This window comes from Carassius auratus, unplaced genomic scaffold, assembly GCF_003368295.1.
Source record: "Carassius auratus strain Wakin unplaced genomic scaffold, ASM336829v1 scaf_tig00029203, whole genome shotgun sequence".
In the NCBI taxonomy this organism is placed as follows: domain Eukaryota; kingdom Metazoa; phylum Chordata; class Actinopteri; order Cypriniformes; family Cyprinidae; genus Carassius; species Carassius auratus.
In genome coordinates this window covers 273,200-290,685 of record NW_020525750.1, presented here as the reverse complement: position 1 = coordinate 290,685, position 17,486 = coordinate 273,200, and the positions used below count along the sequence as shown (strand labels likewise).

Genomic DNA, 17,486 nt, shown 5'->3' with positions numbered 1-17,486 from the left:
GCTTTACTGAATGGGTGATTAAAAAAAGGACAAACAAACAAATAGAATTTAGAGTGGGAATGGCCTAAGATATATGCCCTGAATGTCTTATAGGATCCTGTAGCTCAGGTGGTGAAGAATTGGACACAAATGTCAAAAAGAATAAATGTAATGAGTATCAAGATTCTACTGGATAAATAGAGAAGTTCCATGTGGATTTTATTTATTCCTATTTAAATCTATGAATCCTGTTGGGAGTTGATTGATTGATTTTACGTTTAAATAAAATTTTGATTCATTTAAATTAACCTAGTTTAAATGTTTTTTGTTAAAATATTTTAGTTTAAATTTGACTGTATACATATTTAAATAACAGAATTTTTCTTTCTTTCTTCTTTCTTTCTTTTTCTTTCTTTCTTGCTTAACTTTTAACGTTTACTTGTTAATGTTTATTTACACGTGTTTGTCTAAATATTTTCACATTTCTTTAATCATGCAATTTAAACCAGATTTTAATGCAACTAAAACATTATTATTAGATTTATTTTTTTTAGATTCAGATAAGAATTTATATTACAATCCTTTTAGAATTTGTTGCAAATTATGACAGAAATTGGGGTTTAAGAGAATAGTGTTTGCTAACTACTCCCTATCATTTTGCTGTATTTGTCAATAAAAATCGCGAAATTAAAAAAAAATCACAGAATTAAAAAAATAAATAAAATAAAACTCTTATAAAATGATGTATTAATTCTGGTATTTAGCGCGCACTGACCGGACAAGACAATTTTGAGTGCTTTATTAAAACAAAAGTGCAGAGCAGCTCTTGGTAGACAGCATGTCCGAATATTTTCCACTGGTATCCGGTGTGGATGTGCCCTCCACGTGTCTCAAAGACAGTTTCAATAAGAGACTGTCCTCAGCTCGCCTTTACCCCTGCATCCCGACGTATTTATCTCTGCACTTCCCCTTGGTGCTGTAATTACCCCTCCAAGATGTTATTAGTTTTAATGTGGCTACGCAGGCAAATGGAAGGTCATCCAGAGACAAACAGCAAAGGACGGGGGTCGTCAAGGTGGCCTGGAATTACTAAGTGATAGAGAGAGACATGGTGGATAGTGAGTAAGAGAAAGAGAGACACTTCATTAATGGTGTTTTTTTTTTTTTTTTTCTTGGTTGGTCATCTGTATGGTTGTGTAATTCTAAATGTTTAATAAATTCACGTCATGCATTAAAAGTATATTTTTTTTTTAAGAAATTAGTAATATTAATAACGTGCTCTGACTAGCACTGGAAGTAGCAAATCATGGCTATATGTAGTTTTTATTAATTTTTATGAATTTCAGTGTTCATTATTATTTTTGTACATCAAGTACATAAAATAAAAAATGTGTTTGTGTGTATATTTGTGTGTGTGTCTATATATATATATATATATATTATATATATATATATATATATATATATATATATATATATATATATATATATATATAATTTTTTTATTTTTTTTTTAATTGGGAAGAAGTTTAGAAGATCACCTTATTTGCTCCTAATATTTGACTAAGTCATTTGCCAGTGCAAATGTTCCACAGCTGCCAGAGAGAAAGAGACTGTGCTGCAGAAGCCAGCTCATAATTCTTCACTGCTGCCAAGATTTCCAAGTTCGTCCGTCTCTCCATCACACTAAGTCACATGCTAATGCAGTCAGAGGGCAGTACATTTGGAATAAATTTGGCTTTTTGTCAGCGAGCAGAAGTTGGCTCTAACTGAAGAAGGTCTAGTTCATTCAAACACTTTAACACAGAGATATAAGCTTTTCCCATTACATCAGAAGGAGTTTTCACTATGAGTGAGTGAGTGAAAAAAAATACTAAAGATTTTAGAGGTCAGAAGGGCAAGAACAGTATAAAAGCTACTGTATTCATGTGTTTGCTAAGCCTGCCATCACTATTAGCTAATAATTATATATTCAATTACTATTTTATAGTTTTATTAGTTATTTATTGATCAATTATTCAGAAATACAATTATTTTATTAACTATTGATATTAACTGTATTACTTAGCTAATGGAGATACTTTTAAGTTTTTTCTAAAAATGTTTAGTAGTTATTGTTTTTGAATAAATATTATATAACAATACATACGAAGAAGCAAAAACTGCAAGATTTTTGAAGAACTTACTGTATGTTTATTAATGTAAGGGTATTCTATTTTGAGTCACTGTCTCACACACACACACACACCACACACACAGATATTATATATAATTATTTTTAACCATAAGCAGACTAAATAGATTTTATTCAAGATACGTTCTCTGAAAACAAGCTTTAATATCCAACACAGTTTTGCATATGCAGATTGTTTTAAGGACATTTATAGGAGGTTTTTTTTTTTTTTTTTTTTTTTTTTTTTTGCCTTAGCATATAACATACAGAAACTGTGGGGAGTTCTCACTTCATAAAGTGTTTAATTCATGTTAAGTATTAGCACGCACACATTAGCGGTCGGATCTGTGAACGTGTGGTACTTGAGAAATAATTATCAGATACAGTTCACCTTTACATCTGTGAGAACGTTAACTCACACCCACCGCTCTTAACAGCACTCAGTGTGAGCTCCAGGCCAGCGACGGGGCAGAGCCGCTCTCTATCTGACAGATGATTAACATTCAGCCTATACACACACCACACACACACAGGCACAGATGCTAAAAATGGTGTACAGATATGTCTGGTTTCACGGGACACAGCTGTACGGATTTGGATTTTGCAATATGAAATATAGTTCAGGGCTAAAGTATTTATTCCCATGGTGTCACAATGCATAATGCAGGACATGTGATGTTCTAGATCTATCTGTTTGCAGCTGGATCATAAATGAATCAGTTATTAATAGAATACAAATAGTTCATGAAATATTGATTAACTGTGTGTTATATATATATATATATATATATATATATATATATATATATATATATATATATATATATTTAAAATATAGATCACAATAAATATTAAAACTATTTTAACATGTACAGTACATTGCAAGGAAGGTGTACTGAGGCTTTCTTATGAATCCATTCAGGTTTTCTTCACAAGTGCTGAACGACTGTAATGCTGAATTTTTTTGTGATCTTTGACAGAGGCAGGATCCCGTAGCCTGGGGGCCGGATTTTGCTGCCATGTCTCGGGATGTGCTGAACATTCGCTATACCCTCCTGCCGTATTTGTACACGTTGATGTATGAAGCCCACGTTCATGGAAACACTGTGGTCAGACCGCTGTTGCACGAGTGAGTGTTCACCACCAGTACTCAAGTTTATCTATATTTCACACACAAAAGAAAATCATTTTGTCATCATTTACTCCCATTTGCAATTTCAAAACCATGAGTTTTCTAACATCTATTCAAACATTAAGCGAAAATTCCACTTGATCATTTTGCAAACATTATGAGAATGTTTCTTTTGAATGTTCTTGAACATTCTACTAAAACATTTCAGAAAAATGTTCCATGAATACATTTACAAAAGTGATTTTATATACATAGAAAGCATATTAAATCCAGTAAAGTGTCTATTTGTATTTGTAACGTTTAAAATACATAAAATAATAATTGGTCATACTAACTTTTATCATACTTTTAATTATTAAAAACTATTATTATTATTTTGTGTGTATGTATATATATATATATATATATATATATATATATATATATATATATATATATATATATATATATATATATATATATATATATATGACCAGATAGTTTGGTATATGAACTATTGTTACACTGAAATAGCTCTTAGTACAATACAGAACTGTAGGTCTGTAAATTGTGTAAATGTATGATTTTTATTTTTGTATTTATTTTTTTCTCAAAGTAAACAAATAATAGTAAAAAGGACATCATTTGAATGTATGGGGGGAAAACAAAATGTAAACCTCTATACTGTGTTGGGGTGTGAAAACAAGTTTTCATCTTTGACTCATATAATGTTTTTGTGCTAACGTTTGGAAAGTATTATAAGACCAGATCACTTTAAACAAATGTTCTATTGACTTTACTGGAAGTATTTTTTTCAGAACTTTGAAAGAATTTTGCCATAACATTAAAGGAAGTTGTGTGAATGTAGCAAGGCCTGTGAGTTAATGATGACAGAAGTTTCCTTTTTGTGTGAAATATCCCTTTAAGACCTTCATTCATGTTCTGCTCCTCTCTTTCCTTCCAAATATATCTTCATTACACCATCTTTTTCTTTCTGACACTATTTTCAGTCCATCCTTTCGTTTCAATTACATTTCCAATTACAATTACATTTTTTTTTTTTTTTTGGTATCACTGCTCTGTTGTCCCGTCTAAGCTTCCTCTTCCATGCTGTTTTTAGCAGCCTGATCTATTGGACAGAATGTACTATTTTGTTCAGCCTCTCAACCTTTGCATGTTTTCATTTCATGCTCTAAAACTCTCTCAATTTTACCACTCCCCCCCCCCCCTCTCTCTGTCTCTCTATCTCTCTCTCTCATGAACTGCATGAACACTGAGTGGATGATGTTCTGTACTGTAGGTTTGTCACTGATGAAAAAACATGGGACATCGACAGACAGTTCCTCTGGGGTCCCGCTCTTCTAATCACACCTGCTTTGGACCCGGTATGAACTCAAAAACACCCTGGCAATGGTCACACTACAAGCAAAAGTTTATATATATATATATATATATATATATATATATATATATATATATATATATATATATATATATATATATATATATATATATAGTGCAAAATGTTTTTGTTTTTTTTCTTCTCATTTTTCTTGTTCTTTTTTTCCCTCATTGATTTTGTTCTGTGAAGGGTGTTACTGTGGTCAGGGGATACGTGCCAAATGACCGCTGGTATGATTACCACACGGTAAGCAGTTTACCAACATGCAAGTAAGCATTTTATTAGTAAGCATTCAAATCTTTTTAATTGGATGTCAAATAAACAACAAATCATAATTTAGCTGGGTTCCAAACAAATTCAACCTACACTGCTTTGTCCTCCGTATATTGGGGTCTCTTATCTGCTTATGTGTGATTTTTGTCTTCCAGGGGTAAAGCTGTTGGAGTGCAAGGACAGTTTGTGGATATGGATACACCATTAACAAAAATTAACCTGCATGTGAGAGCAGGACACATCCTACCCTGGCAGAAACCAGAGAACAACACACACTACAGGTGAAGAGAGGCTGCGTCTTTATTAAGAGCTGTTTAAGGAGCCATGTTTCTATACTTGCATGGTACTTTTCCTTTTTCAGGAAGCTTCTTGCACCATAAACAGTCAATTTCCCACTTCTCCCAGTGCCTATAAGAGTTCACACTGTTTCTGAACACTGAATAATTAATCATATGTAAACGTGAGTTGTTCTATGTAAATGTATATATATATATATTTATTTTCTTTCTTGTAGTCGTTTGAATCCTCTGGGTCTGATTGTTGCTCTTAATGATGAAGGTGTAGCATATGGATCCCTGTTCTGGGATGACGGAGAGGGAATTAGTGAGTTGTGTGTGTGTGTGTGTGTGTGTGTGTGTGTGTGTCTGTGTGTGTAAGGATGTCAATCATGAGGAAATGGATGGTTTTGATTTCTCTTGATGTTTCCAGTTCCATTAATGATTTATTCAACCCAGGCTCATTAGAAATATGTGGAAACATGACATTTCTGCAAAATGGTATTACTTTGTTGCACTGTGTTATGATGCTTTCAAAGTGTTCAAGTGTTCAGCGAGTAGCTTTTAGACCAAACAATCAAATGCAACTCTTGCAACTTTTTATTAAGTTGGCTGTGCATATTGCGGCAGTTCGGAAGTGAAATATCCAGTGAATGGTCCTGATAGGTTAATGTTCTTGTGTTTGAATGTAACATACTACCTACACTAAGCCACACAATAAACATATTGTTAATAAGTGATAAAAAAAACATTTTTCTCTGCAGTGCAAGGCTGTACTGGGTGCACTACCGAGCAAATTAACAACATCAGAAGATCCATTCATATGGAGCTATATGTCAAAATGTGTTAGTTTACAAATCACATTCTATGGTAAATGGTTTCTCAGTTTATTATATAGTATTGTGCAAAGAAACATGTGAAAATAAGTCTTGATAAATCACTGATCTACCCCGTAATCATAATTGCTGTGAAAAGGAATACAATTTACTGGCACAAGTGTGCAGTGTATTAGTGTTGGTCGATATGGTCATTTTTCAAATCGTCATATCGTCGAGATCGACGATAAATGATATTGCCGTGCATGGGTGGAGCAAGAGAGAGACTCTTTGTTCTTGTCATAGCAGAACTATTTGGTGTTTTAAACAGCGCAGGTGCGTGAGAGAGAGCCTATGGAATCACCAATAATCGGAAAATATACTGTATTTTTTTATTTAATGTTAGTTTATCAGTATTTAAAACCGCTAGTTCATATATAGTTGGACACAACTGGCATATCGCGTCCTGTGACAAATTTGCTGCATTTGCGCACTGAAGTTATCAGTCTAATGTTCTGCAAAAAGAAACGGTGAAAATCAATAGTTTCATTTAAAGTCCAACACTAATATTGGACATAAATGAACACGCTAAATATAAAGTATCCAAAACAAAAGTTAATATATTTGGAGTAAAGTTCAATCTCTAGACCGTGTGCGAGCCCGATGCACCTCCACAGAAACGAGAATGAGATGCACGCTCACATAACTGTGGCATTAAACTTAGTCAGTTTATTAATTATTTATTAGTCAGTTTAATAATCACTATTATTTTAGTTTAATACATGAATAGGAGAATGAGCCTTATATAGTCTTGACTATCGACAGAGACCTCAGCTATTGTCGATATATCTCTGACTATCGTCGATACACAATACTACCATCTATCGACACAACCCTACAGTGAATTGTAAGTATAGACATGTTTTGGGATATTAGCAAAAATGTAGGAAGAAGCACATATTTCCAGTGAGCTTATGTTGGATTTTTTTTTTTTTTTTTTCTTGAATCAACTTGCTAACATTATTAATTATTAATTTAAAATCTCATCAGCATTACAAGCAATGAAATTGTGTGTGTGTGTGTGTGTGTGTGTGTGTGTGTGTGTGTGTGTGTTAGTTTTTGTATTTGTTTATGTATATCATTTTAAAATCACTTATCCCAATGTATTAAAATACTGTTCTTCTTTTTTTCTTTCTCCTAACAGATACTGTTCAGAATGGACGATACCTCTTGACAACTTTCTCTGTGTTTGATGTACGTTAATATGGTTTGAAGAAAGCTAAGTGTGCAGTTCTTTCAGATTTATTTGGATCGTGGTCATTAAATCCAATAGGGAATCCAAGATTGTCCATCTCACTTGAAGCCAAACATCTGTGGCCACTTTCTATTTATAAACCCATCCAGATCCAAAACCGTTTCATGCTGTAGCAGCTCAAGGCCACTTGGCCCAGGTCAGAGCTCTCTGAACGTCCTGTGTGTTTGATGTCATATATGCTGAGATTATTTGAGCAGTGGGGGAAACACGGCCCTGTGGAGTTGAGAACTGTTTGTAAAACGAGGTCAGATTCAGCTAGTTGGAGTTGTTTTGGCACAGATGTTACATAAATACTGAAACAACAAAATTTTCTGTTATTATTCATTCTGTTCAAGTAAGATTAAAGTGAGTTCATCTCAAGAAATGGGTCATATGTCCAAGTTTTTGCATTATGACATTGCTTTCAAGATAATTTAAGTGAATTTTCCTCCCAAATATTCATTACTATAATGCATCTTGATGTTTTACTGTCAGCAGTTATCATATTCAACAGTATTTTTGTTCATACTGTAAATGGCCATGTTTATGTAATAGATGTGCTGTGTTATGTTTCTAGCGGAATCTTACGAGCGAGGTTTCTGTAAATGGGCTGGCCGAGGCTGACCGACTGACCCTGGGTGTCGTGAGGGTTTGGGGTGTAACAGAGGAAGTCTCTCAGGTTACCATGAAAGTGGCTGGGAAAACAGATACCACCTTGGATTACCACTATAACCCTGAGGTGAGATGCTTCACGCAAACATATACTTTGTTGTTTGGGGGGGCGTCAAAAGGTGCTGCTAGAAAAAATAAAATCTGTTTTATTTTTATTCAGTTTTATTTATTTGAAAATAAGTAAATAAATCATTACCATGCTATGTTTAAAAAAAGTTATTTACCAGGTTGATAAATTAATTGTATTCAAAAATTTGAAATGCAGCTTTTAAAATATATTTTTTAATTGATTGTTTTTGAAGCTATGTATTTGCCATGTGTTTGCCAGTTTATAAAATGATTGATTTTAGTAAAAATGTTTAAATGTATGCAGTTAAATAGTTTTATGTTTTAAGAGATATTACTTTCATGAGAATGAGGAATTTATAAATACGTATTATTTATATTAAAAATTAATTATACAGTATGGAAGAGTTTGTTTGCTTTAATTTATCCTGGTCAAATTTCACCCCAAAATCAATACAAGGAAATATATAATTACATTTATTTAATTAATATTATTTTTTATTATTATTATTTTGAAGAGACTTTAACATTTTACTTGTAACATTTCTAAGATATATTATTTTCTTAAAAAATAAAAATAAATAAATAAATATATATATATATATATATATATATATATATATATATATATATATATATATATATATATATATATATATATATATATATATATATATATTATAATAATATTATATAATTGTTATACTATAAAAAAATATTTATATATTATGGAAGTATTTGTTTGCTGCCTCATTGCTGAGAACAATTTATGTGTGTGTATACATGTATAAACCATAATAAGAATAATTGAAAACAATTTAGGATCTAGACAATTTTACAAACAGAATTCCTCCCTGTATTGTTTTATTTTTTATCCTAGTCCTCCATACTTTCACCCATGCACAATGAGTTTAATGAAATACATAGAGAGGTTTACATTGTCCTGGAATGCTTTTAAGAGCTGTATGTGCATGGACCGCAGCATTTCTATTAAGACCGCATGCAGTAGCTCCAGAGTCTTATAGGAGTCATGAGAAGCAACGAAGGGAGGGAAATGACTAAGAAACGGTGTGCATGTGAATCTGATTAACTAGTGTTCCAGCACACACCAAATCATTTATCTTTCTTAGTATTTCCCGACTGCATAATAAGTCTGAAAGAGGCGAGGCAGCTCCATCTGTCTCCATGTGTGTGTTTGCCCATATGTCAGATCAGAGGTGGCGTTTCCCAACGATTCGCTCGAACATCTTTTATTTTTCTTCATCATGCCATTACGAGGTCATTGACTGAATTGGTCTGTAATCACACGCTTTTAAAAGAATAGTTCACCCAAAAATGAAAATCTGCTTAACATTTACTCGCCCTTAGCCATCCAAGATTAGTTCTTTCCATCATTTGCTCACCAGGGGATCCTCCACAGTGAATGGGTGCCGTCAGAATGAGAGTCCAAACAGCTGAGAGAAACATCACAATAATCCACAAGTCCATCAATTAATGTCTTGTGAAGTCAAAAGATGTGTGTTTCGCATAAACAAATCCAGAAAAAAGTTTGAACTTCAAAATGTTGTTTTCAGCTAAAAAAAAAAAAAAATGCCTTGATGGTTTGGCCCAGCAAATATGTAGCTTTCCATTTCATTATTGTGGATTATTGTGATGTTTTTATCAGCTGTTGTACTCATTCTGATGGCACCCATTCACTGCAGAGGATCCCCTGGTGAGCAAGTGATGTAATGCAAAATTTAGCTTTCATTTTGTCTGAAAAATAGCATTTTTCTTTTGGATTACTGCTCCCTTCTTCTCCTTCAGATTCAAGAGCTGCAGTTTGACGCAACATCACTATCTCACACCATTGAAAAGTCTTTCACAATCATCTGGACCAAAACTTAGTCATGGACTGTCTACGGAGACCATCTTGAGCCAAGAGTAATCGCAACTATTTCTGTTTATTAATGAATGTTCAGTCAACTAGTAATTTATTTAGCATTTCTTCTGGAAGCTTTTTATGGTAGATATCGTCTGGACTTAAAACGTTAAATTATTTCTTGTTTTGTTGATGTCTTTTTGGTCTGGATCTCATATTAGAAATAGATCGTGGTTGTGCAACGTTGGGCCTAACTTGGAAGGCATTCTGCAATGCTGGCATTTGGAGAAGAGGGAATATAACGATAACCCTTTATTATTGACAATCACAGCTTTTTAATGAGAAAACCTCGTAGCGGTGGCTACCTGCTGGGCTTGCTTCACGCACGACTACAGTTTGATGTAATGATACAATAATCAATTATTCATTCTACAGTAAACATAATGATATCAATTAAGCAATGGAGACTGTAAATTGATTTCTTCTCTAACTGGCAATCATCACGAGCTGGAGAGCTGTTTAGATGCTTTCCAAAAACAGTGATAATTGAAGTGTTTTTTTTTTTTGTTGTTTTTTTATCCGTGTGAAACAGGACGGAACCGTTCTAACTGAGACTTTTATTATGCAAAAGGGTTTTATCCATGGCAGGTATTTAATAACAAAACAGCGGTCCTGCTTTCCACAGTTTTCCTACTCTCGTCAGGCAGTGAGGAAACGTACAATTATTCATGGAATTTACACAAATTTAACTTGTTATAAAAAAATCAACTCTGCCTGAGTCGGTTGTTTATTTTAAATTATTATTATTATTATTATTATTATTATTATTATTATTATTATTATTATTATTATTATTATTATTATTATTATTATTTTATTAGATATACAATATATGGATGAATAATACAGCTGTAACCTGGAGAAATATTTTAAAATGGCAATAAAGTGATTTAAACCTCAGTAAGGCTGTGACTGCTTTGACTTGCTGATTTTATGGTAATATTTGCTTTAATCTCTGAAGAAACTTTTTTTGTTTCTTTCCCGCACGCACGCAATCCAAACATCAGTCAAAAGTCAGGTGCATTAAAAACAATCAAACTGACTCAAATAAATCAAAAACAGACAGATAATGTTGTCTTGATTTAAGCAACCCTCCAAACAAAGACTGGCATTGAGAGGAAAGTACTCCTGTAAAAAAAAAAAAAAAAAAAATAGAGTCAAATAACAAAGACGACATGAAAGATGAAACACACACTCAAGTGACTTCAAAGCATCGACGTGTGATTGTGAGTGTTTGCAATGTCTGAATGCTGGGAATACATCAGATAGAACATGGTTTGAAAACAGAAGTGCACAGAAAACATCGACACAAGCTGATCCTGAACACTCACGCTTTGTTTCCACAAAGGTTACAGATGTGGAATCACGGTTTCACCTGGAATATACAAAAATATATTTAAGTATGCATGTAGTTTTGTGATGAAGAATAATGTTTTTATTATCAGTGATAAACAATTTCTAATAGTTTTAGTTGACAATAACAACACTGTGTTCTGAGAAAGTTTATGTATTGCAATGAAGCTGAAATGAAACCAATTTTAGATGAAAAACTTACACTTCAAAATTTGCTATATTTATTTAAATAAATCCAATAACAAAAATCACAAAATTACTAAAATTAAATATGAAAACTGAAATATAAAAACAAATGCAAAAGATCAATAATAGTCTAGAACTACTGCTAAAATAACACTGGTTTCACAAGAATTAACTATGGTAACAGATGCAACTTTGTAAGTTGGAATTACTATTAATAAATAAGCTTTGTTCATTGTTTATTTTAACAAATGCAGTTGTAATTCATTAACATGTCTATTTCATTATCAATGTATTTTTTTTTTAACAAAACTGCAGACTTTAACTGTGTTCTATTGGCTTAATACTTCAAAATAGATTTTATAAAAAATACAAATAAAAATATGTTTCCTCAAATAAAACGTATGTTAAGTTAAATTTTTTTGTCAGGTATGTTTTAGACAGACATTCTGCATTTTGTCAAAGCTTTTCATTATGCTAATTTGCAATAAAGCTAATAGCTTTATAAGATGAAGGTTTTGTTTTAAAAAATGTGACAGATGAAAAATCCAAATAAGTCATTTGTGTCAACACATATTGAAACATTCAAAAAAGAAAGTTATTTGTGTGAAAGCATATTGTTACCATATAATTCACTTCAGGTAATGGCAATATTCACTAGTCTACAACTTAAGATTCCTAAAACTTCAGCTGTGCGTCCTGTGTCATGAACCCAGAACTAAAATGTTATTTGTGAACCGGCTCGAAAGAACAATTGGTTCAATAACCGAACATCACTAATGTAGAAAGTAGTTCACATAACATTAAAATGACTTAAAAAGAAGAAGAAGAAAAAAAAAAACTTTCAGATCTTTAAGGTTGTAAAATATCTAACGAAAACTGATGTTCATCACTGTTTTCAAAGGTTATTGTCTTTTTTAAGTTGAATTTAATTTAAACATAATGCTGTGCTACGAAAATACTGCTCTAAATAATTTATAATTAAATCATCAGATCATTTTCAATTATAAATAGTTTGTCGCCAAGCTAGGGTTTCAAAATAGCTGAATTCTATGGTGTGAACAGAGACTAGGACTGAGGGGAATCAGTAGAGAAGGAATTAGAAACAAGTCTGTAAATGTGTAACATCTGGTCTGAAATGAAAAGCTTCACACAAGTGCTGGGTCTAAAAGGAAAGGTAATAACCTGACTGTGAGCACACCTATCGGTCTTCAGGAGTTTTTCTAATCAATGTTCTCTAGAGCAAACACCAAACTAAAAGCAGATAAAATCACAGCAAAATGAATGCTATAGGGTCCAACAGAGATGCCATATCAATACAAAGTTTTATGTTTGAGACAGACACCAACAGAGAAATCCTTTAACACCCTTTACAAATTTAATGGATAATTGAGTTCATTCAATAGTGACAAAAGCCTCATTTCAAATATAACAATATTGTTATATATTGTCTTCTCAATTAAGAAATATACTTAAAGTTGTATTTTGTGAGGTTATTTTTGTTGTTATATTATATTATATTATAATAATTTATATTTTAATGTTATATTTTTATAATTATATTTACATTTTATTTTATATTAAATCTATATTTTATAACAGTTTGTATCATTGTGAAAAAATATTAATCATAATATTATTCAATGTTACATAATTGCATTTTTATATTATATTATATTATATTATATTATATTATATTATATTATATTATATTATATTATATTATATTATATTATATTATATACATTGAACAAAATTATGAGCTGAACTCAAAGGTCTAAGACTTTTTCTTTGTACTCAAACGGCCTATTTCTGTCAAATATTATTCACAAATCTGTCTTAAGCTGTGTCAGTGCACTTTGCCTAAATAATCTGAAAAAACTACTGAAAACCAGTCAGTATCTGGTGTGACCACCATTTGCCTCATGCAGTGCAGCACATCTCCTTCACATAGAGTTGATCAGGTTGTGGCCTTTGGAATGTTGGTCCACTCGTCTTCAATGGATGTGCAAAATTGCTGGATATTGGCAGAAACTTGAACATACTGTCATATATGCTGATCCTGAGCATCTCAAACATGCTCAATGGGTGACATGTCCAGTGAGTATGCTGGCTTTCAGGAATTGTGTACAGATCCTTGCAACATGGGTCTGTGCATTATCATGCTGCAACATGAGGTGGTGGTTGTGGATGCATGGCACAAAAAGGGGCCTCAGGATCACATCATGGTATCTCTGCAGATGAGCTTCCCTGAGATGATTTCTGACAGTTTGTGCAGAAATGTTTTGGTTATGCAAACCAATTGTTGCAGCAGCTGTCCGGGTGTGTGGTCTCAGACGATCTTGGAGGTGAAGATGCTGGATGTGGAGGACTTGGGCTGGTCTGGTACATTTGGTCTGAGGTTGTGATGCTGGTTGGATGTACTGCCAAATTCTCTGAAACGCCTTTGGAGCCGGCTTATGGTAGAGAAATGGAATATTCAGTTCAAGGGCAACAGCTCTGGTGGACATTCCTGCAGTCAGCATGCCAACTGCATGCTCCCCCTCAATTTCAAAACTTGTACCTTCTGTGGCATTGTGTTGTGTGATAAAACTTCACATTTTAGAGTGTCCTTTTATTGTGGCCAGCCTAAGGCACACCTGTGCAATAATCATGCTGTCTAATCAGCATCTTGATATGCCACACCTGTGAGGTGGATGGATTATCTCGGCAAAGGAGAAGTGCTCACTAACATAGATTTAGACAATTTGTGAACAATATTTGAGAGAAATAGGCCTTTTGTGTGCATAGAAAAAGTCTTAGATCTTTGAGTTCAGCTCATGAAAAATGGGGGCAAAACAAAAGTGTTGATTTTATCATTTTGTTCAGTGTAATAATATAATAGAGAATAGATTGTATATATGTAAAATGACACATGCATTCCATGATTTTCATCCAAACAGCTTCTGTGTAAAGTTTGCTGAGAGACTACAGTTCTCCAATTGCAGCCATTCATGATCAACCAAATGAGATATGCTTTTTTGTCTGTAATGTCTTCCACTGTTTTTGCTCCACAACAGTCCATGAGATTGAATGGGATTCCAGTTGGCACTTTAAATCGCAGGGGTTTGCCAAGAGACCCATTTCATTAATAAGTGAAGCACAGCACCTGACATAATGGCACTCAGAGCGTCAGTTAAGAGAGTGTTGTGCAAAGTCAACCGCCACTGTAGACGGACATCAAGCGCACGGAGCCAGAGCTAAACACTGCTTTAATTAATACACACATCTGCTGTCCTCATAGAGCCGCAAGGTGTGTCACAGGTGAGCAATCAGTGTTAACATCATTTCAGCAGATTGCAGTGGTCATAAACATAAAATATGAATGCTTTAATGAGACTACATTCACTGGGAGAATTCTACAGACAATCGGGACAATTTATTGAGCGACAGTTCCTGCCTGTTTCTCGCTTCATTTCATTTCTCCCCTTCATCCAGGTCTAAACTGTTTTTAAACTTTAGACCTATGAAGTGAATATGGATCCAGAATTTTTAGACAGATTTGTGTGGATCTGTTGTTTGCATTTGATTTTACAACAACAAAAAAAAAATGTCAAAGAAATGTCAAGTTCAACTACCTGAAACAAAATGAGTTTAAGTACTAAAATTACTATCATTCTACTATGCCAAAAATTCAGCCAATCAGAAAGTGGACAGTATTTAAGCCTGAGGCAGACACTGATCATTTCCGATTCATAATACTTGTGGAGAATGAACAAAGCCAATCTGTATAATCTATTTATCACCCTGCAAATCAGCCAACCTCACTCTTAAGTAAATGATCAACAGCTCATTTACAAACTGATTCAGCTGGGGCTCAACACTTCGCTGTGCAACTACCTGTTGGACTTTCTGACTGGAAGACCTCAGGCAGTACAGGTCGGCAGCAACACATCCAGCACCATCACACTGAACACTGGGGCCCCCCAAGGATGTGTGCTGAGCACCCTGCCCTTCACTTTGCTGACCCATGACTGCACACCATCACACAACTCCAACCTCTTTATTAAGTTTGCAGATGACACAACTGTGGTGGGTCTCATTAGCAATAAAGATGAGACAAACCACAGGAGTGAGGTGAGCCGCCTGGCCAAGTGGTGCAGTGACAACAATCTCTCTCTGAACATGGAGAAGACAAAAGATAATGTTGTAGACTTCAGGAGAGCACACACCCAGCACGTTCCTCTGACCATTAACGGTGCGACCATGGAAAGAGTGAGCAGCACCAAGTTCCTGTGCGTTCGGTGTGCACATCACAGAAGACCTCTCCTGGACTGAAAACACAGCAGCACTGGCCAAGAAATCACAACAGCGTCTCTACTTCCTCTGCAAACTGAGGAGAGCCAGAGCCCCGGCCCCCATCATGTACACCTTCTACAGAGGCACCATCGAGAGCATTCTGTCGAGCTGCATCACTGTGTGGTACGGCGCCTGCAACGTGTCCTGCTGAAAGACTCTACAACGCATAGTGAGAGCAGCTGAGAAGATCATTGGTGTCTTTCTCCCCTCCCTCCAGGACATTTATGGAACACGTCTTACCCGCAAAGCCCTCTGCATCACAGGTGATCCCACTCACCCATCACAGGGCTCGGAGCCCTCCCTCAGGACTTCACGCCAAACATGCTTACTATTTGCTCAAATCAATTACATGTAAGTGCGAACTTGTGAAGTACTTTTGGTTCAATTAAAGGTGCTGTAGGGAACTTTTGTAACAAAATATTTTTTTACATATTTATTAAACCTGTCATTATGTCCTGACAGTAGAATATGAGACAGATAATCTGTGAAAAAATCGAGCTCCTCTGGCTCCTCCCAGTGGTCCTATTGCCATTTGCAGAAAGTCATACGCGCCCGGTAAAAAATAACCAATCAGAGCTGTGGTCCGTAACTTTGTTTGTGTTCAAAATGTAGAAAAATTTATATAATAAGCGAGTACACCATGAATCCATTTTCCAAACCGTGTTTTTGGCTTGTCCTGAATCACTAGGGTGCACCTATAATAAGTGTTTATATTCGGACTATTTTAGATTGCTTCGGGGATACCGCGGCGGAGTAACCCAGTACCTTTGTGATTCTTCATAGACATAAACAGAGAGAAGTAGTTCCGGCTACGATGTTCTTCCGCAAGACACAAGCAGTTCTGTTTATTAACCACTAGAGCGTCAAAAGTTCCCTACCGCAGCTTTAATTGAAAGTGTGAAATGTTGAAATTGTTTTCTTGGCAACTACAACCATTTTTATTACAGTGATGACCCTGGCTGAATGCTCTAGTAACATTTTTTTTTTTTTTTTTTTTACTTTACTGTAATAACCCTGGCTGACTGCTTTAGTGCTGAGTTTAGTCTGGCTCATGGATCTCAAACTTTCAGGTCTATTTTGTTTCAGGTGTAATTGAGTCGTAATATGAGAAGACGGTATTGATCCGTACTTCAGCGGTGCAGTTAAAAGCATGGTCATGTTAGCCGGTGAGCCAAGGTTAAGGTAATTTGCATGAGAGACTGCAAAATGAACGATGGCTTATAAAAAACCTTATGGTCTGACCAGTCTGACCAGCTGCATGCCAGTCATCAGCCTCCAGGAGCTCTTGTTATTCCAGTGCCATAGTGTGATGTATCAGGTGGCTAAGATAATAGTTTTATTCAGGGAAGACATTTTTTAACTGATTGTGAAATTGTGGAATCGGTACTTCAGAAGAAAAAAGGATAAAATTGTGTTTTTTATGCATTATGAAATTGTTTGTGCCTATTTAAATAATCATAATGTTTCCTTGGTAACTAAAAAAAATGATTCCTATAATGACCCTGGCTGAATGATTTATTAACAAAATTATTATTATTTTATTTTTTTTACTTTACTGTAATAACCCTGGCTCACTGCTTTAGTGTTGAGTTTAGTCTGGCTCATGGATCTGCAATCTTTAAGGTTTATTT

At 34.3% G+C, this 17,486-nt stretch overlaps 2 protein-coding genes across 2 annotated transcripts; both read left to right on the top strand.

The window, feature by feature from the left end:
• Positions 1-3,095: 3,095 nt before the first annotated feature.
• On the top strand, positions 3,096-4,938 carry LOC113079782 (sucrase-isomaltase, intestinal-like). The gene is made up of 3 exons (XM_026251989.1): positions 3,096-3,281; positions 4,564-4,648; positions 4,855-4,938. Exons 1-3 carry the CDS (start codon positions 3,172-3,174, stop codon positions 4,936-4,938), a joined length of 279 nt encoding a protein of 92 aa, XP_026107774.1. The 5' UTR covers positions 3,096-3,171.
• A 158-nt stretch (positions 4,939-5,096) lies between these two features.
• LOC113079781 (sucrase-isomaltase, intestinal-like) lies at positions 5,097-10,100 on the top strand. Its single transcript, XM_026251988.1, has 5 exons — positions 5,097-5,219; positions 5,453-5,541; positions 7,233-7,282; positions 7,900-8,061; positions 9,867-10,100. Exons 1-5 carry the CDS (start codon positions 5,131-5,133, stop codon positions 9,945-9,947), a joined length of 471 nt encoding a protein of 156 aa, XP_026107773.1. The 5' UTR covers positions 5,097-5,130; the 3' UTR covers positions 9,948-10,100.
• Positions 10,101-17,486: the final 7,386 nt, after the last annotated feature.

Excerpts from the sequence above, each read along its gene's own strand:
- LOC113079782 (XM_026251989.1), top strand. The coding sequence starts at position 3,172 with ATGTCTCGGGATGTGCTGAACATTCGCTATACCCTCCTGCCGTATTTG. Across the intron at positions 3,282-4,563 it reads GTCAGACCGCTGTTGCACGA|GTTTGTCACTGATGAAAAAA; the intron begins GTGAGTGTTCAC and ends TCTGTACTGTAG. Across the intron at positions 4,649-4,854 it reads TCACACCTGCTTTGGACCCG|GGTGTTACTGTGGTCAGGGG; the intron begins GTATGAACTCAA and ends TGTTCTGTGAAG.
- LOC113079781 (XM_026251988.1), top strand. The coding sequence starts at position 5,131 with ATGGATACACCATTAACAAAAATTAACCTGCATGTGAGAGCAGGACAC. Across the intron at positions 5,220-5,452 it reads GAGAACAACACACACTACAG|TCGTTTGAATCCTCTGGGTC; the intron begins GTGAAGAGAGGC and ends TCTTTCTTGTAG. Across the intron at positions 5,542-7,232 it reads GGATGACGGAGAGGGAATTA|ATACTGTTCAGAATGGACGA; the intron begins GTGAGTTGTGTG and ends TTCTCCTAACAG.